At 39.2% G+C, this 23,321-nt stretch overlaps 1 protein-coding gene across 3 annotated transcripts in view; it reads right to left on the bottom strand.

The window, feature by feature from the left end:
• Positions 1-4,257, bottom strand: part of cpeb4b (cytoplasmic polyadenylation element binding protein 4b) — a 28,778-nt gene extending 24,521 nt beyond the window's left edge. For all 3 annotated transcript variants that reach the window (XM_042007920.1, XM_042007921.1, XM_042007922.1), the window contains exons 1-2: positions 3,822-4,257; positions 1,192-2,430 (exon numbers count right to left, since the gene is read on the bottom strand). In XM_042007920.1, the coding sequence (XP_041863854.1) occupies positions 1,192-2,382 (1,191 nt within the window). In that variant the 5' untranslated portion in view covers positions 2,383-2,430; positions 3,822-4,257. The remainder of the gene's footprint in view (positions 1-1,191; positions 2,431-3,821) is intronic.
• Between the last annotated feature and the right edge of the window lie 19,064 nt (positions 4,258-23,321).

Raw genomic sequence — 23,321 nt, 5'->3', positions numbered from 1 at the left:
GGTCACAAGCATTGCTTTCAAATTCTGAAATGAGTTGATATGCTTGCTAGGAGAAATTATTCATTAGCAGCTTTATTCACTAGAGCGTGGAAATGGTCACTCACACAGTTTAACACCATTTCAGCCATAATGGAACGGGGAACCAAAAGCATATTGATCAAGGTACTTTGAAAGAGCAGAGTTCCTGTAGATGAAAGAACATTGTCCTGTGAAAGGACACGTTTTAGTACGGTCCTTAAAGAAATCACTCTCCAGGCCGTCAGGCCCATGGCAACCTCCTTCTCTTCACCACTGCCTCCTTGCAACAACAGATACCATCAATCATGATATTGATCAAGAAAATTAATTATACTCCATTACCATGCTCCCTCAACCTCCTTCCATCACATCTGGTTCCTTCATGGGATAAAACAATAACCTGAGCCATCTCATTGTATGCAGATCCAGCTATGAAAAATTATAAATACAAATGCTGTACATTTGGCTTGTTAGAGTAGCTGTGACATGGGCGATTCATAAATTGTAAAACTGGGAAATGATTAGGATCAATTTTACCAATTAAAACAGATTGGTACTCTTTATGCAGAAGACACAGTGAACAGAGTCTGGTCCTTATGATGCAGCTATGTCGCCATTACTGTATTTCAATCTATCAGTTCCGGTTGTCCATGACCATGATTGCTCTCCTTGCAACCTCTTTTTTTCCCCCTATATTTTTAATCTCCCTCTACAGTTTGCCCATTTTTTATTCCCCATATTTTCCTTTCCATCCCCAATCCACATACCTTCTCTCCCCCATTCCAAACCACCCCCCTGCTCACATACAAGGCACACGCCACTGCAGTGAGAGAGCTGCATTAGTCATCACGAGGGACACGCAGCTGTGGAAGTACAGAGTCCAACGACAGCTTTAAAATCGTAGCAGTTGCGTTGTGTGAATTCATGCCTTCCCCCTTCTTTTTTCTAAAATCAGCAGCAATACCTTATACTGTGCTAATATTAATTGCTAACAGAAATGACACCATGACATTTAACAATTCAGGTGACAAGCTGAAAGATATTCACACCCAAACCAATATGCTGTGCACACATCTAATGAGGTATAAAATAATAGAAAAGAAAACAGCACAATGTGTTAAAGACACTGAAAATGAGACAAAAGTATTGATTAATTATTCAGTGAAAACTAACCTGAAAAGGGAAAATGTTATCACCACGGCCAACTCCTTCATCCATCCACGATTTTGGGTTGAAGCCCGCTGGACTATTTCGAGGATACTTCTGAGATGCCACATGGTTGTTAGGGAAGGTCTTCTTCAGTGGAGAGATGGAGTTGATGGGGGTCATCCCGCCGTTCAGCCCACGGCGATAATCTCTGTTCTGGGGTCCTCCCCAACCACCGCCACCACTACCGTAGCCTCCTCCAGGACTCCATGATGTGGATGAGCCAGGGGAAGGAGAGGGGCTCTGGTAGCTAGCTGGACCCCATGGGGACGGGGGCTTGTTCAAGCTGTTGGACAAATGCGGTAACTGGTTGAAAGCCGGATTCCTGTGCGGGAAGGGCGGTGGAGGGTGAGGAGATGCTGGGGAACGGCGATGCTGCTGGTGTTGACTGTGGGGGTGTTGGAAGTGGGGATGTGGTGGGGGAGCAGGGTGATGCTGGGACAAGGCCGCAGCTGGTCCGATCTGGGGGGAGAAGTTTCCGCCAAACCCTGGGCTGACATGGTGTGAGAAGTTCTGGAACAGCAGAGGCCCATTGTTGGCAGAGGCGGGGTTGAAAAAGCTGACGTCCTCATTGATGATTGTGGATGGCGCAGGCTGGATAGCAGCTGACCAGTTGTTGAAGCCAGTAAGTGATGACGAGGTTGTACTGGACTGCACCGGACCAGTTCCCCCAAGACCAGATGTTTCCTGATAGTCAAAGCCTGTCAGAACAGGTGACTCAAGGCGTAGCTGCTTCTCCTTTCCATTGCTGCCTTCAGATGAGCCATTCTCTGTCTTGGCTTCCTCTGATCGGGCTTTTTCCAGTTCTGAAATGATCCCACCACCACTTCCACCCTCCTGATGGCTCCCTGGAGACAACTGCTGTTGCTTTTCTTGCGTTTCTTGCATTTCCTGTTGCTGTTGTGCTTTGGGCTTCTCTGGCCCTCCCAGGATTTCATCTTGCACACTGTTGTGGGTGGCAGAGGCAGGGAAGAGCCAAGGGGAGCCTCCTGTGGTGCCATTCCCTGTGGTTGTGGTGCTGTTTATGAAAGCAGCAGGGCTCTGAGATACATTTTGGTGGTGGTGTGGGGGCTGCAGATGCGGGTGGATTCGGACTGGGAATGCAGACTTGTTGCCAGTGTTGTTTTGAACAAGGACTCCAAACCCGTAATCCCCCATTTGTTTTCTGCCCCCAGAAACAAATGCTATCCCGTGATCTCTTTGGTCCTATTGAGAGAAGAGGACATAGGATGGCATACATGTTAGCAGTCAGCCCATCTCATTTCCCCTATAGACCAAGGGATTTAGAAAGCACCAGGTGGTGCACATCAGGGATAAAAGGGAAACTGGATTTAAAAAAAAGGCTTGTTTTGCTATATTACAGATTAAAACTTAAGAAAATGTAGATATTTTAATTGTTTGATTGAAATGAGTTGGTAGTTGTTTTTTTTAATAAACAATCTCAGTGAAGTCCAGCTTTCAATGAAGGGTACTGCTCATGTGACAGTTTAACATTACTTAAGTTAGTCAATTCCTTTGAAAATTGTGAGATTTCACTAATCTGCTGTTAACAGCAAGTATGATAAATGATCTGATAACTATATTAAAAAAAGCCTTATTCCATCTTGCAAATAATGATTCAACTCATTACTATTAGTCAGTGGCCACAGTTACAGGTTACTGGTTGTGGTTTCTAAAGGAATATTAAATCGGACCTGTATGTGGGCGGAGTTATATTTTAAAACTCCACCCACATTCAACCTTATATCCACCCAATGAATGTTCTAAGGAAAATACTGGGAGTTTATAAACAAAAACATTTTTGTATATATACACTTTGTAATACCGAACATTTTTGTATTATAATACAAATACATATTTAACTGTTTTTTTAAATCAGTAACTGTAATCAACTCTAATGCATTTATTTTCTAATGTCATAACATAATTTAATACAAGTAGTTAGTTTAAAACACTATTTACTTTAACTCCTGAACATACAATAATCACAAAGAAGAGTCATAAAAGAACTCATTCATGCATGAACCATCTGCAGCTGAAAAAAGAAAAAACAGTCAACATTACATCTTTAGCTAATTATAACCCCGTGACGTTGCCAGTTTGTAAGTCTACAGCTGAGCTCTTGGCAGCCTCCAATAAAACGAGAGACACCGCTGTGTCGAGCACAATCTCCATTCAGAGACGTTTTACAAACGCAGGCTTGCTTATAGACATTTAACTACCAACGGTATAGCCCCAACGAAATATATGAAATATAAGGGAATGGCGTACATATTAACATTTAACCGAAATGACGTTGACAAATAAGCCACTCGACCTAGTTTGACAGCTGTCAGCAGTCTATGGACAGTCCTCGAGCAAATTTCGATCAAAAAATTTGTTCAAAGATCAAAATGAGTCTAATAAAACATGCCAGAAGTTACTGCTTATGATTTACATGCTTGTGGATCAAGTCGATGGGCAAGCAGTTACAATTAACAAAGCTGACAAGCTAAGTTTTACATCCGTCGCTAACATTAGCAAGCTAGCTATTAACGGCTAGCACGAATGCTAGCTAGCTGGACAGGCTACATACAGGCGAAAAAAATTATTTTCACCTTCCGATCACCACCTTCGACCTCGGCGATGTCTTTGTCGAGATCCTTCCGTCGGACTGAGAGCGAGATGGTGTCCTTGAAGGTGCGACAGGCACGGCTTTCAAAGGCGATTTGATAGCTGACTCGTACAGTGCAGTCGGTCAGCTTTTTTTTTTTTTTTTTTTTTTTTCTCCCTTCTCCTGACGTGTCCTGCCTGCTCAATGACACAGCTCTCTATATGCTGCTTCTGATCTGGACTCTATCATCAAACAGCTTTGTTAACGTGACAAGTAAGCGGTACTTTTATAAGCCTTAATGGATCGGTTTCATTGTTCGTTTGATATCAGAATATTTTCTCTCTAGCTGTCTTTCCTACAGAGCCAGCCGATCCTGTGTGCTTCTTGGCTGCCCCTCTCTCCTGGAACCGACCGTGGCCGAATGACAGCGAGAGATCAGCCGAGGCACACTTCCGCTTCTAGCGCCACCCCTTCCAGAGTGACCACGCCTTTCCACAGCCACACCTCGACACTTGATTGGCCGGCCGACCGGCAACCTCGCCCAAACTCTTCATCATTTAACAGTCATGCACCAATAATATGCCCATGTTATCTATAAATACTGCCCACTGAGGTCAGAAAAAAAGAAAACCTCCTCCCAGCACAGTCCTGTCCTTTCACGACGCAGCCGGCAGCAGGTCGTGAGAAAAATGAGAAACCCAACCCCTCCTCCTTCCCCTGAAAGGATAGAAAAGCCTCAGAAAATGAGCATCCCTGGCCCAGGCTTTTTGATCTTAGGCTCTTTTGATGTAAAGGTAGATATGGAACAGGAAGGCATGGTATCATTTAGATATTAAGGTGTCTCATTTTTCTAGGGCAACCTTTTAAATTTTATTATCTACACACATTCCATTCACCGATCAATGCATCATACAGTTTTTTTCTTTGTTATCTCATGTTATCTAATTTCTAATGTTGTGCATATAAAAATTAAAGCATGGTGTCACTGTGCTTTACTGATGTAAATGGCGTTTTTGGTTCAAGAGACAGACCAAGTCGTCCACAAATTCATCTCAAAATGTCCTTAATGAAGATTCTGGACCCCACAGCTGCACTCAATGTAGAATCAGTAGGTAATATGTGTTTCATAAAAATAAAAATAGAATAATAGTGTTATTATTATTATTGATAATCAAAACATGCCTTATGTGGAAAATAAACAGCTGTATGAATCAATTAATGTAGTTTAAACTACAAAATAGTATCATTAAAACTACAAAAGCACAATATAAATGCAATCTATGTAATTCACCTATTTTCTCCCTAAACTGTTTTCTGTGCATAAAATACATCTATATTCTTTATAAGAGAAGAATATTTTTTACAGGAATTCCATTGTAGGATTTTTTTAAATTCAATCCAAAACTTGAATCACTGTTTCATAAGTAAATATGTAAATAAAACAATAAGAGAAATTACTTGGCAATACATTTCCTATATATCAGACAGCCAAGTTTTATGGTCATAGTTTGTTTTTTTTGTTTTTTTTCAGAATTAAATTACTTAGTGGCAGCCGTGATAAGAGCTGGGTGACTACTCAAAAAGATGAAGATCCAATCCTTTCTTTGGTATTTCCTTTAGTATAGCAAGCACTACTATTCTTTATGAAAGAAAATGAGTTCATTTTTCTCATTTAGAGTGATGCTCAGTTCTTTTCATATAGACAATGATGGGAATTCATATCAATCAAGTAAAGGAAAGTTTGCTAATGTTTTAATCTGAACATAGTTGTGAAACAAAAATAATTAAAAAAAATGTTTCACTGTACACAAAATTAGTAAATTGCTCCAAGTGCAGGATGAGTTATAAAAATAATTTAACTTTTTAAGGAAACAACAAATTCTAAAATACTGTTATAATCTAAACAACTCGGTTGTTGAGCTAGATAGTGGCATCTATTAATGAATAACACAGCACATAATAGAAAAACCAATCTGATTTCATGGTGAGTTTAACACACATATATTGGGTGATCCATTTACAAGTGTTACAAGTAACAGCATGAACACTCTGAAGAAGTACTGATCTCTGATCACTCACTCCACATTTGACATTAATCAGAAGATGAATTTAAATTAGTCTTGGGCACAGCAGTGACACTGCAGATCGAAAACAAAAACTGTTTTGGCAAACTCCTGCAACAGATGAGTTATCTGTTTGCTATTTGTGTGATGGTGTAGCCTTTGTATTCAATAACTGACCAGGTCACAATGCTTAATAATAATGGTGAACAGGTCTGGAAGGACCACAGCATTCATCACTTGCCAACAGGAATAATGAAGGCTACATTTTTAGTAGTAGTAATGATAATAATAAACTTTTTTATACAAAGTGCTCAACGTAGCAGCAGAGAATTAAAATCAAGTAAAACAATTTAAGACAGCAACAATATGAAACATAACAGCTCTATCTGAAAAGCCGGATATGTCTTTGTCACAAACTGGGACGAACCTTAAAAGGACACTATCTCTGGATCTCCGTGGTCAGGAGGGCATTTACCAGGTCAATAAGTCCGGACAAGGCCATTTAAGGTTTCGAAGCTGAGCAAAGAGATTTTTTAATCAATACAAAATCCAATCCATTCCAGTTTATTTATACAACACATTTAAAACCAATAGCATTGTGGTTATACCAGAATATAACAGGAAACCTGTAAAAGAAAGGAAGCACAGGGGCGATGTTTTAAATTAACAGAAGGTGACCATGTGAGCCCTGACTGATACCTGAATCCCTTAAATGATAACAATCAAGGAGAGAACAGACATGCATGTTTTTTTTATATTATCAGTTTAAAAAAACCTGATTTTAACCATTGTCTGAAGTTGGAAACAAACAAAACTGAATTTCATGTTTAACCTGAGCATCAGAACCCTCAAATTACAGAATTTGAGGGACCAAAGAGAATGACATCATGAATAATTTTAACCACTGAGTTTAAGGAAATTTGAGGCCATTCAAGAATTAATGACAGAAAGACAAGGTGTGATACTCACAAGTCTGCTGGGATCTGTGGGTTTTATTGGTATGTGCAGCTAAGTGTCATCAGCATGACAAAAGCAATTTACATTATGGCCTGAATTAGCTGGCCAAGATGTAACATGTAAATAGTGGACAGAAGTGGACCAAGGATTTAGCCCTGCGGTACTCAGCCTAGTCACTGCAAAGGAAAAGTTGTTTAGAGTAATGAAAAAAAATCTGTTAGAAAGAAATGACCGTAATAAGTTAAGAGCCTAATAAATTCCAACAAAAGTTTTCCAAATGATGGTGCACATTGTGATCAACAATATCGAACATAGCATTTAGATCTAAGAGAATCAAAACCAAACAACAGACTGAAAGCTATTAAAGATCCATTTTTTCCAATAATATTTTGTATCAACTGTGTGGAGATCATTTTCTCCAAAATAGAAAGAAATGTTTTGAGATTGGTCTATAGCTCATTAGAGATGTCTGGTCCAAATTGGTTATCTTGAGCAGTGGGTGCACAGCTGCATGCTTTAAAATGACTGGAAATGATCCAAAAAGCCACAGACAAATGAAAAATCTTTAAGATAATAGGGCTGACTGTGGGGAATACCTCTTTAATCAGCCAAGTGGGAACAATATGCAGAGTGCAAGCGGAGGATGTCAATCAGGACACTATATGCTCCAAATGTGTTGAGCATACGAATTGTCAACATTAACACAGGAAACAAGAATCAGGCTGGATTTAAGTTCTGATATATTCCACTTTATTCATACAATGAACTAGGAATTTTTCAGACAGAAGAAGGGGATTCATTAATAAAAGTATTAATGCTCTTAATTCTATTGTGACTACAAAGCAAGGAAGTGAGATTTAACCATAAGGGATCACAGAAGAAACGTGTTAGAGCTATGATACATCACCCATTTTTTTCCTTTCTTTCTATTTTTTCTGTTGTAGCCTGCTGTTTCTTGTTGTCATCACAGGGTTGCCTAGAAACAAGACCAAATATATAAGATGATGTTATGGTATAATTTTTTACCTTGTGTCATATGTTCCAAGTCGTTATGCTAATATAGCATTAGCATGCTAGCTCGAGAGAAACATCAATCTTCTAATTGACATTCCAGCAAGAATACTAATGATTCTCCCAAAGTGTCGATCTATGCCTCCAGAGGGTGAACCCCCTCTTGTATTTAATGGAAAATATTCCCTGCATATATAAAAGGGTTTATTACAGAAGAATCTTGATCCCTCCTAGTTTCACTCGACGTAGCCCATCGAAAAGATGTATCTGCATCTGTATTACTCTGCACCGACCATGTATTCGTCTTTCATTTATCATCCACCCCCAACACTCCCTACATCTCTATCTGCATCTTTGTCCTCCTGTGTGTCCTTCTCTCCTGTATGGTCATTATCACAAAGAGGTCATCAAACAGCTTGGACTCTGTCACTCTCACCAACCCACCTCTGGCAGCATTACATGCAACCACAAATGGCTATCTAATAAATCTGTCACTTCAAGTCCAGTTTGGTGGGAGTGATAAATTAGAGAATCAGTGGTGTTCTGCATTATTAAGTATGAACAGACAGGATGAGCAGGCACTGGGAACAGATTAAAATAATCCGATTAAAAAAAATAGATTACAGATGTCTGATAATAATACTTTTCAGCTAGCACATTGGTGAGGGAAATGCAATCCTTCACATACAAGGATACTTACAGAGAGTCCTAATTTTGACAGTTGCTGTCATTATAAACTAGTTGGATACATGATTTTAATTTTTTAATGATTTTAAGCATAATTACAAATATCTGTTGCTTACAGAGAAAAGGCTATCAAGGAATTTTACTATTCACCTGCCTAGGCATTTTACACCAATATTCTGCATTAGAAGTATAGTTTCTTATTTTATATGGTGCAAAAATACTACATAGTTAGTCTTGTGATTGTCAAAAAATCATGGTATTGATTTTTCTTTTTATTGTTTCACTGGTTCAAGAAAAGCAGATCTGGCCCAACACTTGTTTGCATTTTTATTACACAGAATATGACTATTTTTGCTTTTGACCTGTTTCCTGTCTTTCATATTTTAATCTCTGTTCAGCTCCACAAACAGACATGTTTGAGTGAAATCTTATTCATGCACTGAAGGGCGAGAATCAGCGGGAGGAAGGGGTTATGCTTGAAAGTCTTAAATGTGTCCCAGCTTTGCAGCACTTCTTGCACACGTTTAGGAATTCCTCTCACAGTAGGGTGTATGATTAGGCATTTCTATTACAGTGCTAGGCACTGTAAATGGATTTCTAGGACAGAAAAACCGGTCTTACTGGCCTTACTCGGGAGACAACACCCTCTCTTCCTTGTATCCCTTTCTCTGTCTTTCACTCTCCATCACAGACAGTTTTTTTTTTTTTTTAATCAAATTCTCTATGCTCAGAGCAACCCCAAAACAGCACAAAGCAGGAGAAATGACATACATATTTATGAAATTGCATAAGGGATTGTTATCTCCTGCCTAAAATCTCACTGTGTTCAAAAGCATTGAGATGTTTGATTTGCACTCTGTATGAAACTAATAGCTAATAGCTAGTTTTGCCATGTGCTTTTTTTCTGGCAGTGGGTCTCTGTGTGTTCTACTATAGTCAAAACTGGATAGGTACTATGAATAAAACATTAGATCCATTAAAAAATTAATCGCCTCTACCTTAGGCATAATTATGGTGCAATTCCTCCCAGAGAGCATGAGTGTATTTACCAGTGTAAGTGTGCAGCTGTAAGTGTGCATAAGGCAAATGTGCACATGCTGAGCTCATGCTGTTGATGAATTTGATCCTTAAATCTCATGTGAAAACTGGCCTGATTCTCTGATGGTAGAGAACAGCCTGTTTAGCCAGTTCATTGAAAGTGCAAATTTAAACTTGCGTTACAATAAGAAGAAAAGAAAAAAATAGACTGGCATCTGGGAAGCGGAAGCTTTTTTTAGTCTTTGTGTAAATAATGTAGATGTTTACACGCAAACAGTCGGTGTATAGTTTGAATGACACAACAAAGCCTCAATGTGTGCTGCTGAAATTTGTATTTGTGTCATATAAAATATTCAAAGATGTATCCAGCTGACAAAACGGTATGGGCCTGCTCCACGGGTGTAGCAGTGGGATGCAAATGACCTCTGGGGATGGGGGTGAACAGAATGGGTTGGGGGAGGGGTCATATTGATCTATCATAAGGTAACATTCATATATCACTGAAAACATAATGTGAACTGGAAAGAAAGACCTTCAACTTCCTCCGCTGTCTTTATCACAGAGGAGCTTGTCTAGTTAGGGTTTTGCTACATTTCTCTGACAGCTTCCATCTTCTCACATCCTTCATCCATCTAGTATATTTTGTGCTGCTGTGCTCTCCCTGGGGACCCCACACTAATTAAGCCTAAGAGGTCTTTCTGCGTAGCCGGCCTGGATGACTATTTGAAAAAGACGCATGGACTGCGTGTGTACTTGTGCGCATGCATGCATGTGTATGTACCACAAAGATCAGGCTGATTTCATGGCTCCACTGGGTACAGAAGGGATAATAAATTACAACAGAGCAGCAGCTGGGGGTCTGTGATGTTAGTGTCAGTGTGTATACGTGGTTATGTTGTAAGGATTTTTTAAGACTATTGAAGGTTCGAATGAGGGTTAGAGGCAAAATTTAATTATGGTGAAGGTTAAAGGCAATTTCCAGGAAATAAATACAAGTCAACATAATGTTCTCTGAAACACAGAAACATCCCTGCAAGTGTGTGTGTGTGTTTATGCAAGTTTGTTGTGATTAGAAAGTACCTATAGGTGCTTAAGTGTGTAAACACATCAAAATGTAAGATTTTATAGAGCGGTTAAAGTGGAAAATCTGCAGTTTAATTCATTTTTAGTTTAATGATGATATCTTACCAGGATTAATATGTCACAAACAGTGGAAAAGCATCCTTATCATACGGGACAGACACCAATTGAATAGAGCAAATTGATCAATTTGCACAATCACTGTAAGCATGGTAGGTTATTTCACAAGAATTGCCTTTCTGGTAGCTTGGGATACTGACTTGGAAACAACACGTGTTATTGTGTGAAAGTTTTACAATGAAGAGTGAGGAAGTCCTTTAATAAAAGCAGATCTTACCAGCTATTCACACACTAACTAGACATAGTGTGTAGTTTTGCCAGCATGTTATTGATCCTCGTGTGGGGAAACTGGGTCAAAGATGTTCAAGGATAAACCGAAGAAAGTCTTCCACTACATTCATGTATGTTGACTGTACTCTACTGTATGTGTCCGTCTACAAATGAGAATTTGCTGTTGCCATGGCAATGCTAAAACCTGAATATTTGCTCATTCATTTGCCATTAAGAGCATAAAAAATTACTCTTATACTGCTTATTTGTATTTTTAATATGAATTAACACATGAAAAATGTTTGAAAAGAAAGCACAGATGAACTAAAGATCCAGTGTGTGTGTGTTTGTGTGAACCTATAATGAACATATGTATGTGAAACCAATGAAAGTAGTATGTCTCTGATGCCAAAGTGGTTTCATAAACCTTCTGGGCACTTCTTCATTGCTGTCTGATGAGTCTGGCTGGCCATTCTGGCTGGCAGAAACGCATTGTGATCCAGACCGAAAAATCTTCAACGTGATCAGTCATATTTTTGTGTAATCTTGAAAACATTTCTTCCCATGAACATTAAATTTAGTTTTTGCTTCAAGTCCTTGTTGTTCATCTTTCACTATGCGTGTATAAAATGAACCAAAGTCAGTCAAAGGCTTTGTACACAGGGAAGCTGTGTATTTTCTATGCATTTCTACTTATCGTCTACATGCATATTCACATTTGGGGTATTAAAACCAAACATTTTGGGAAATGAATTCCAGGTTGAACATTTTCACTGACTCTGACTTTATTGTTTGTTTGTGGCCTGGAAAACAGAGGTTTTTAGCATGCAATGCCTGACTGTGCAACACTATCTTATTGGTTTAATGTCATAGACATCAGTCTCCAATTTGTTTACAGGCCATTAGCACTAACCTGACTAACAGCGCATTTTACATGCTTGCATATTAATATACAAGGACAAACCTATTAAATTAAAGAACGGAGGCATCGGAATGCATACAGCTACATACAACAACATTCCAACAACACGGAAACCTAGACCTGGTTTTAGTTCAAAATGGTGGGACAACAAAATAAGGGGGTTTTAGCTGAAGAAGGGGTTGTGTGAGTGTTTTTTTCTATTGAGTTGTAAGCTTGAAAAACCTTGACATGAAAAAGCATGCAATAGAAACAAAGCTGAGCACCTTCAAGAAACAAGGAAACCCCGGTATAATAATTGAAAGAGACAATGATATACACAAAATAGGTGCAGAAAGCAGCGACAGGGGTCAAGTGTTTGGAAAGAGCAGAAAGATGAACTAAATAAGGAATACAGGGAAACATACAGAACCATAAAACACAAACATAAAAACATTAGCATAAATCATAGTATAACTGCAGACACCATAGACCAGGGCTACTCAGTTCGGTCCTACGTTAATTTGACTCAGGTGTGTTGGTGCAGGGATACATGGAAAACCTGCTGGATTGCGGCCCTCATAGGACCGAATTGAGTAGCCCTGCCATAGACCATGACATCACCTGGTCTTAGTTTGCAGATTTCTACATATCTGTACTGTTTGAAATCACAAACTATGGTTTTTGGTTTTTATTTGTATCGTCCTTATCAGTGTTTGCCCCTGGTTCTCAGTCCGATCTGTAGTTCTTATTGCATTTGAAATCTGTTCCTCGTAGACTGGGCTGGTTCACCTGCTCTTGTAACATATTTGATGATTAGTTCATTTTTGGACTTTCCCACCTTTTCCACCTCTGTTATATGGAACTGTGACACAGGTTTCATCTTGTTCAACTCATATACCCATAAACAAAATGACGGCACTCCCATCAAACTAATTTGTGTGATGTGTTTAGAAGGATTTAGCAAATGTTAGCAAGCTAATGGGAAGGGATGACATAATGTGACCTGAATGATGGGGAACATTGGTTTTATTTATTTATTTATTTATAAAACTGCAGGTCTGCTGAAATTTTCTCTTTGTCACCTTCTATCAAAACAACTGTTAATTCTTCACACTGGAACTTTTATTTCTTGCATTTTATCTATTTTAAAGTTTGTTTTTAATGTACTTTTTAATGCTTCCTGCACCCCACTATAATGCTTTTGTTTTATGTAAAGCACCCTGAATTGTCTTGTACATGAAATTTGCTATTCAAATAAACTTGCCTTGCCTTGAATGAATTGAAACATAGGTCTTTTTGTAGTGTGCAGGGGGCATATCTTTCTCATATTGGATGTTATTACAGCCAGTCTACAATGAGTGACTGTTTTGCTGCAGTTTTACCAAAGTTTTTTCTTTTTGTCCAAGCAGATGTTAAAGAAAAAAAAACTGAAATGTCAGACCTCTTTTAAATAAAATAATAGCTGAGAGGGCAACTCTACCAGTCAGCTATGTGTCAACATGTTTGTCATATCAGTCAACTTACTGAAGCTGTTTGTGGACAAAATGGCATCTTGGCCTCTGTCATAACTTCAGTGCTTTAGCCATCAGGGCTTCAGTAAAACCTCATATTTGCCACCAATGACATTTGATCTTGATTCAAGCTTCTGGAAATTGCTTTTGACCCATAAAACAAGATCAAAAAGTCAATTTTCTGTCTGGTGACCTGCTAGTTTTACACCAACCTGGGCGGTAAGGTCTGTCTACAGATGGTTTGCTGTCTATGTTTGTCTCTTTCCTTTTTCCATTTTGTTTATGTCTGTACAATTTCACACACACATACACACACGCACACACACACACACACACACATACACACACACACATGCTTGCTGTGCTGACAGAAGCTAAAAGAAAAAGCACCGAACAGAAGAATGCTGAGTCAAGCAGACCTGAGCCTCCCCCCTGCCCCAATAAAGGTACAGAGCATGTGGCCTCATCAATAATGGAATGTCCTCTTTAAAGCTCTGAAAGTCACTGATGTATGTGTGTGTGTGTTAAGATGGTTTGTTTAGTAAGACATCAGACTAGTCCTTCCCCTAATGTGTTCCTCTTTCATTATATGTGCTTTAAAAACTGTTTAAACAGTCAAATTGTGAAGACTAGAGCAAGATTCCATTACAGAAAAGATCCAGTTAAAAGACATATGATTAGTCTAAGGTTTGATTAGTGTCAAGTAAAACTTAAAAAACAAGTCAGTGCCATGTCTCTGCAAGGGAATGTGCATTTGTGTGGTTGGAATGAGGAGGGTTGACTCAAAGAAAAGCCTGGCTCTTTCAGATTGCTTTAACTTCAAGGTGGTGCTCCAAGAGTTTCTTATCAGTGAACACAGCTGTACCTCTGAGGACACTGTTACACTGCAATGTATGTGTCTGCTCCCTAATGCAGCAAAAACTAGCCTGAATAATGTACACACTGTGACTAACAGAGAGAAGTTTCCTAACATGACTACATATTATTCCCCCCAGCAACTTTGTAATCCACCAAGTCTTATAGTCCCTTCAACTGCAAACAAAAGATTGAGAAATTTCTGGCAGACATTCTTGGAGGGTAAAGCTTATACAAGATGTGTGCAAAGGACTAACAATTTCACTTTGCTTTATTTGGATTCATAGTAGCAATCACTAATAAAAATGATTACCCTATGTTCAATCTTAATTACTCCTCCAGATGTTGTGGACAAGAGCACTGGCTCTCTTTCGGAGCAGCTGATACTTTATTTCAGCTGCCTGCTTGCTGGGTGCTCAAGCTTGCATCATAATGGCCTTATGTGGGGCTTATTTGTGCATGCAAGGGCACAGTTGCATAATAAGAGCCATTACTTGATTACTAAATCTGCTATCAAAATGCTGATCACAGGAAAAACCTTAAGATTGTGTTCTTTCCCAGCTTGTACTAAAGAAGGCTACAGTAAGAGGAAGGCTGCAGATCCTCCTGTGTTTACAGGAGTTTACAGGATTTCATTAATCCTGTTTGATGTCTGAGCGGGTGATGATTACAGTGTGAACTGTGTTTGCATTATTATCCATTAGAAAGGCTTCATGACCTTTTCAGTGAGTGATAGCACCAGACAGGGTGCACCCCTGCCACTCACACCCCTGAACTCCTCAGAACACCTCAGACCCTGACTCCGGGATCTGTAGTGTTTATTGACCTCTACTTGCAGAGCTCACAATGGGGCCCATTGGTAGTTAGAGCAATTGATTGGAATATAACACATACATGATCAATCAGCTATGATCGCACTTGCTGGGAGCTAGGCCAGATACCAGCCTCTGGGGTCACAAGAGGTGCACAGCAACGTGACTGTTGAGAGGGGTGTAACGGGTTATCTCAGCATGCATGCACACATTGGAGCATTTTGTGTGCATTCAGGCATAGCTGTATCATAAAGTCATTAAACATACTCATTAGCATGCAGTATGTGCCCTGTGTAAACATACATTACTCATACCATGCTTTCACACATAAATATCACAGCAGTCAATACCTCACAAAATCTATAACACACACCAGCATATTCCTCCTCCATGAGTAGTTCTGCCCTCTAAAGGGGGAGATCAAGCAATAAAATGGAGAAGAAATGTCACGGTTCAACAATCTCTTTGTGTTCAGTTGTTTTGGAGCTAATATGTATCATAGTTATCATATGATAACTTGCTAATTGTGTGTATAAATGCATTGTTTATTAACATTTTCAAACTCCAGCTGTGACTTCTAAGATCATCTGGGTCAAGTTTGCTTTCCATCCCAAGAATTCAAACTAAACAGGGTGAATTCAGGTAACTGAGATCCAAGATTATTTTAAGAAAGAACTACTTGTGGGATTGCTAGAAAGAAGACAAATTTAAGTTTGAGTGCAGTGGAGTTTAAGAAGATTTAGCAGACTATGAGAAGTAGTGCACTGTTCCACAGAACAGCCACAGCTGCACAAATATAAGATCCATAGTCTAAAGTGGAAAATCCTTCCTGCAACATCACCACAAAATTATCATGAAATTGCAAATAGAAGCATGTCTCTTTGATGTATTTTGTAAAACATGATCTACAGAGTGATGACGTTGAAATATAAAAGGTATGTTTTAGAAACAGGGCATAGAATTTGTTAATTATGACAGGTTAATTATAGGGGGCATATTAAAAGTAGGGGAGGTTGGGGGGTGGTCCTTGATTTTATTAAGAACCAACATATTCATGGATCAAAAAACATACAACTGCGATCTTATGACAAATTTTAAAATATCTATGTTTGTCCACCGAAAAAAAAAAATCTTTGCATGTCTGCGCTCAATTTATTCAAACTGTTATACCTTTTTAATGATGGGCTTGACATACATGTTTATAGAACTTTATTTCATACGTTAAATACACGGTATAAACAATCATTATTATTTTCTGTCAAATTTGCTTCAAATTCACAGTAATCTCCCATTCAAAGATGAGCAGTCAGTTTTCTGTAATCATGCTAACATCTATTTTACGTTTCTATCACAGTTTTAACCCACTCTCTTAGCAGTGCTCTTTTTCTGGGCAAAGCAGCAGTAGAGGACAGATGGGAAGATAAAACCCCATCAAACATTTACAACCTTACTGACACAACCTCATCACGCTCACTCTCTGACATCACAGAAGTCCACCCTTACCACCCCCACATGTACATACACACCCACAACTGCCCTCACTACAAGCTCTGAATTTTTTTCCAGCTGTGTATTTGATGGCGCTTTTGACTGTACTGAATAGTACAGCAGGTCTCCTCTGCACCCTTCAACCCAGTGACTACATTTCTGACCAGGAATGATCCTATATGCTCCACCGGACTTAAAATTTTAGGCTTGTTTCCTCTTTGTTGTTGAAATTCTGGTCAAGGACATATTTAATCTATCAAACTTGTTTTACTGCAGCCTTGAGTCTCCAGGGTCCTGTATCTTAAACAAACGGAGAAGGACATTAGGGAGGAGGGAAGGGCAAGGATGATGAGTCAAGGTACAGAGAGAAAGACTGTGAGGAGGAGGATGACAGTGTTGAGGAGGATGGGAAGAGAAAAACACAGATGATTAGCAGGCAGAAGAGAAGGAGAGGTGGAGGTGGCGGAGGAGGAGGCACAGAAACTAAAATGGACAGCTGCACTGCTGTCATGTTACAATGTCCCTCGAGCTTTCAATGAAACAACCAGCTTTGCACCCAATAAGCAGAAAAACTCAAAAGACCATTTGTGTCATTTCTGATATGTTGAGCTGCACTGCATTTTGCTCTGTAGCATTTTTTTTTACACATCAGTGCAATGAATCTGTGACTTATCACTTCAGGTGCATGCTAGCAGAGAGTGATTTAAAGTGTTACTTATACTAAGATGCATGCAAATAATTAAATTCAAGAGTTTTTTTTTAAAATCCTGAGAATTATCAGTCTGTTTCTATCCCCACAGAGATTTGGTTGCCAAGTCAACTACACCACCTCAATGACAACCAGGCAGAATCAGCTTGTCTTTGCCTCTGTTTTGTATTCAACTGAATCATACTCCTGCTGGCCTCATCATGATTTTGCATTGTGTTCAACTTGTCTGCACAAATGTGTGCTGGATGCCACATGCCTTACTGGTTTTGGTTACTGGTTGCACTGCATGTTTACTCTGGTATACATTTTCTGTAATGTTGTCATGTGTCACACCTTCTAGCAAAGCCCCCAAAATTGAACTACACCACACAAACATCTGATGCAAAATGCAGGTGAAAGGGATTTACATATTATGTACAACATAAAACACACAACAGAGGCAAAAAAAAAAAACTCTCAGTGTTTAATTTGGGCTGTAGGAATAGTAAGCAGGACTCTACCTGATAATCTAAGAAGCTAAGGTTGGAATATAAGGTTTGGAGTAAACATCTTTTTTTATCATAAACCATTGAACAAGCAGCTGTGTTTTCTGAAACACTGAAGACATTTTAAAACTGATTTTCACTTCTTTCAGTTGTTTTTGGAACTTGTGAAAACAGGCAAAAACTGGAAAGGGTGCCGGAATATCAAACTTCTGTTTGAGTCTCAGTCTTACCAATCCTACTAGGAAAGGGTAGGGTTGCCTGTGGAAAAGCAACAGAGATCAGGGTTTACCATACCAAACTGTCCCATCCTGAGCTGGACCCCTTGGTAGGAATGGGGCAAATGAGTTTTCAAAACTAAGTGATGTTAAAGAAGCACTACGGAACTGTCGTGGTGGGCATGGCTCCGGCTCAGCTGTAGGGAGGAGGGGTGAAGCTATGGATCAGGAAGCAGCGGCAGGTGAGGCAGATTAGTGCAGCTCTACTGCATGTCTAATCAGGATCTGCAGAAGTGTGCTGAGGCCCCGGGAGAAGACACAGAGCTGAGAGCAGGCAGCCAGGTTGGCTGTCCTGGTCTTCCTCTCATATGTTACAATAAAAACCTGTCAAACCAGAACCACGTCTGTGCTGTTGCTGTGCCAGTTGAATCCTACAGTATCGACAGTGCTGCAGGAACTTTGGCAAATTTTCTCAGTGAGGCATCCCCAATCAACAGCTAACTCAACATCATTTTGTATCCTACCTGTAGTGTGAGCTCATCCCAGCCAGTAAAAGACCTAAGGATCTTGCCTTGACCCTTGCTCTGTCCCTTTCTCTCTTTCTTTTCCTTGCTTCCTCCAATGATGTCCTCTTGGGTTTCTTTGTTGAATCAGCCAAGGTGCACATTCAAAATGGCCGGTGTGTTGATATCTGCTTGTTAGCGTGTGACGTAGTGCATAAAATGGAATTCAGCTGTAACATTACACAACTTTTACAGAAGAATTTTTAGAGAAGAAAGAGTTGTGAAATGCAGTTTTTTAGCCTTGGGACAGTTATGGGCAGTGACAGCTCCAGAAATGTACGTAATAAATGTCACTGTACAATCAAATGAGTCAGGAACGCAGAGGTTTAAGGTCAGAAAGTTACATAGTGAGTATTTAAATAGATATTTATCTATCTATCTATCTATCTTTCTATCTATCTATCTATCTATCTATCTATCTATCTATCTATCTATCTATCTATCTATCTATCTATCTATCTATCTATCTATCTATCTATCTATCTGTCTATCTATCTATCTATCTAGTCTCACCTTACACTAGACAGAAATATATAAACAAATACATAACAATGACATATTTGCATTTAGTACATTTTCCAAACACAATAACTAAAATCTGTGAAGGTTCTCATTCATCCAGGTCATGATATCCAATAAAGATTGATTCAAGTAAACGGGACCACTATCGGCTAATTGACTGGACCTTTGTTAAAACTGCAACAAGACCCAGACATAGGAGAAAGGATTAAAATAATATCATTCCTTATGTGGTTGGAGCATCTACAGATTTTTAAACAAACACCAAATACCAATGTTTTTCAAAACCAGCCACATCACACAGAAACTCCTTCATCCTAAGTACCTGACGACGCACTCAAAAAAGTAATCTTGTATATGCAATTGTAGTAGAGGACTGAGCTATCAGTATCCTTTCAGCTATTCCAAGGAGACTGGTTATACCTATTTACACTTGACCTCAAGAAAAACCTTGGACAATGTTCACTTTAATGAGACCTCAGGTGATTCATGACTCTCAACATTGGTCTCTGACTCTATGCCATCAGGCTACTTAAGTGAAATTCCCCACTGTCTCTATCAGAACTCATCTTGACTCATCCTGGAGAACCTTTAATTCAAATCATGTTGCTCATCAATCTTGCCGTTCATTAGATAATTGAATGAATCAAAAGTCAACTATTACATGGTTTTCTGGGGTGTATGTGTGAATAGGTTAGCATAGCCTTTTTATCGAGGCAAACAAAGCAAATGAACAAAGAACACTCAAATGGCATCTTTACATATAAATCTTGCACAGTGTAGCTTTAAAATTTGACTACAGAAAACTGATTTAGTTATTTTCTGTCAGTTGACGGTTGTTATAGTGGTTGGGTGTGACAAAATGTTGATAAGTAGGCTAATTCTGTGTAGAAGTTAAACTCACAAAAGATTTTAATGTGGGCAATAACAAACCGGAAGTTCCCAGTTGTGAATATATAAAGGGTTAGTGATGAAGGAGCTTTATCAGAGCGCTGAGTCAGCTATGGCAATAACATGCACAAGTCATGCGTAAATTACAAATAAAGCTGCATGCTCACACAAGCACTGGCAGACAGTTTGCTCCCCATGCTGCTTATTGTCACACCTCAGCCTATAATATACCATGTGAGTCATTGTGCCTTTTATGTTATTTCAGACAAGTAATTTACTCATAATGACACTGTGCGTTCAAGTCATCCATTTAATAGAAGAACTCAGTAGCACAGAAACATGGTCTCTTTACATTTAGGTCAGTCAGTGCATGCGCTATTGTCAAAACACAAAAAAAGTGTAAAAAAAAAAAAAAAAAGAAAATCTTTTATATGAGCTGAATTAGAAACGTTGAGAAAAGATTTTTTCCATTTCCTGTTTTTCAAATGCACACGCTCACAAACCCAAAAAGCCAAACAACATCATCCATAAAGATATCAAACCCAGAGCCACACATCATGCTGAACACTCTCAGTGTTGACCATACTTGACTCATTCTGCAGTGAGCCTCGAGTCATTGAGATTCATAGCAAGCTCTAAACTGAGCTCTGCCAAGTTTTGGCCAGCCATTTAACCATCACAGCACACACACATCTAGACACAGATGGGGATGAAGGAACACAGACACCAGGATCAATTTAAAAGGCAGAAGAGCTCTGTAGCCTGTGACCTATAGGGAAATTATAGCACACACAGCTATGACAACTATGTAAACTCTCGCTTTAAAAACAGCAATATTTACAGCTGAATGCTATCCTCTGTTTGTTAACATGCTAAGTCTCAACGTTTTGTGGTATTGGCCTAATGTTTATTATGTTACTTTAGCAATTAACATGCTAACACAAATAAAACATGCAGGTGAGGCCTTATGAAAATAAAATTTCCTGTAATATGCCATGCATCTCATTAGAATACTAACAAGTAGCTCACTTTTTACTTAGTCTAAGGTCATATATTCATTTTTTCCACATAGAACAAAAATACATTAAAAAATGGAGGAGATTGTTGCCTCAAGAGATGCCTTTTTGGTTTTGTCATCTAATTTGGCTTCTTTTCAACAACTCCTTTATGGGGAAAAAAATAAATAAAAACAAATCGTGACTGGCAGCAAATCCAAGCAATCTTAGGACAAATTTTCCCAGTACAGTAATAGCAAAGTCTCTCCCCTGCTAAAGGAACAGCTGCTTGCTCATGGGCAGTGTTGTCCATGTGGTGTGTTTGGAGGCTGTGGGCTGTGTTAAAGTCTCTTTTTAATGTCTCTGTGTTTGAACACACTGAAATCACTGCATGCCTCTGCGTTGATGTCCTCATTAACTTATATGGATGGTACTATTAATGCTGCAGTTAGCACAACAGTCTTGAAAGGCTTTGGTAAGGACTGTGGGTTAACACGTTGTCTTTATGGGTCAAATTTTAGTTCAAATTTCGGATTTGTGTTGTTATGTTGAAAATAGGGGTCTATTGACAAAGAGCAGGAGACAAACAAATGAATGTAAAAACCTGAAACAGAACAAAATACAAATAATTCATAGGTAAAAGTTGAGAATGCTGCATTGTGGTGGTCAGCCACTAAAGACACACTATCATACTGGTATGATTTCACACAGCTAGCTAAACTGAATCATCTGTACGTGTGTCAGTCTGATTAATAGGCATTAATTAACCCTGGAAATGCATGCACCAATCATTCCATCCAGTAGTTGTTGAGATTTATTTTTCCAGAGTGATGCAATGAAAAACAAATTACTTAAATTGGTAAAATACGTAACATTTTCTGTTTTTGCACTTTTTTGTTTTTATTTCTATTTTGTTGTGGAATTTTTAGTTATCAAAGATCACACACTAAGTGAGAATCGAACAAAGTAGTCTTATTAAGAGCCGGCCGGCAATGAGAGTCACACAGTCAAAGGAGTTTGTCTGCGAGAGTCTGCCAGATACAAGTGAGCTTAGTTAATATACCAGGCATGAGCTGATAACATCACAGTAGGAGGTCATTGTTTTAAATTTCTCACATAGCTGTTAACAAATGTTACGGAGTGAAGGGTGCAAAGGAGGAAGCTCATTAAACTCTCAACATCTGTTGGGGGGATGAGAAAGGGGGGGAAGGTGTGAGAAGGAGTTCTTATCTAAATACACAGACATACAAAGTGTAACCTACAAACTATAAGGGTATATGAATAAATTTTCCATTACAATCCACCCCTTTGATTAAAATGTAACATATTAATCACAATTAAAGAATAAAGAAAAATTCACTCAAGGAATTCCAAATCACCACTGTCATAATAGGGAGTGACATCCTCTGGGGTATAATGATGAACATGGAAATTAAATGTTCTGTTAAGCGTACATTTGATCAGAGGAAGAACACAGCAAAAAAACAACTAGAACACACAAGAGAAATATAGTCAGGAGAGTAGTAACCCTGGTCAGAACCAAGATCCAGGAACCACTAGTAAGCCAGTTCCAGAAATCCCACTCCTTAGAGGGCAAACTAGCATTGTTGCGGTCGTGTAGGGTGTCCCAGAGATCAGTAAGGGCATCATGAATCACAGACAAGTTAGTAGATGTATCAGGGACAAAAGTACAACATTGATCTCCAATCAGAGCGCAAGTGCCACCTTGTGCAGCTAGTAGAAAATCGAGGGCCATCCGGTTTTGTAGGGACATTATTCTCAAGGCTTGGACTTCCTTTTGCAGCAAGCTAAACCCAGAATCCACCAGAGAGGTTAAATTTTCCAAAGAGATTGATAGATCTTCCACAGTCCATGCTAGTTCCCCAACCCCCCACCAGGGCAAAGCCATCATAAATCCTTTCATCTGTGGAGAGAAGATACCGCGTTTAACACGATGGGGGTGATGAAAGGGTTCAGGAAAAGGCCGCAATGTACCATTTGGGGTTAGAGTAAACGCAGAGACATCAGGGAGCAGATAAGCCAGATAACATGTTCCAGACCAATTGACAGGAAGGTAAATATAAGAGTGTCTGCCACATGTCCAAACCATGTTCTGAGGACATCCAAAGCCGGTATCTGATGGGATATAAGACCAAATGGTGTTAAGAACAGAATTATTGTACATAGGAAGGTCAGGAAAAGGTAAGAGAGCTGTAAGGTTAAACACAACAACTCCTGAGGCCCACTCTGTAGAGGGAGAACTATCAGGGAATAAATCACGAGGATTTAAAGTGAACGGGTCAGAGCGTTTGGGGCAAGGTGAGGATATACATGAGGCTGAAATGATACGCTGACAACCTAGAGTGTGTCCTAAAAAGAATAGTGCATCTGTCC

Source organism: Melanotaenia boesemani, chromosome 15 (assembly GCF_017639745.1).
Source record: "Melanotaenia boesemani isolate fMelBoe1 chromosome 15, fMelBoe1.pri, whole genome shotgun sequence".
Classification (NCBI taxonomy): Eukaryota; Metazoa; Chordata; class Actinopteri; order Atheriniformes; family Melanotaeniidae; genus Melanotaenia; species Melanotaenia boesemani.
This window is presented reverse-complemented; position numbering and strand designations above follow the sequence as displayed.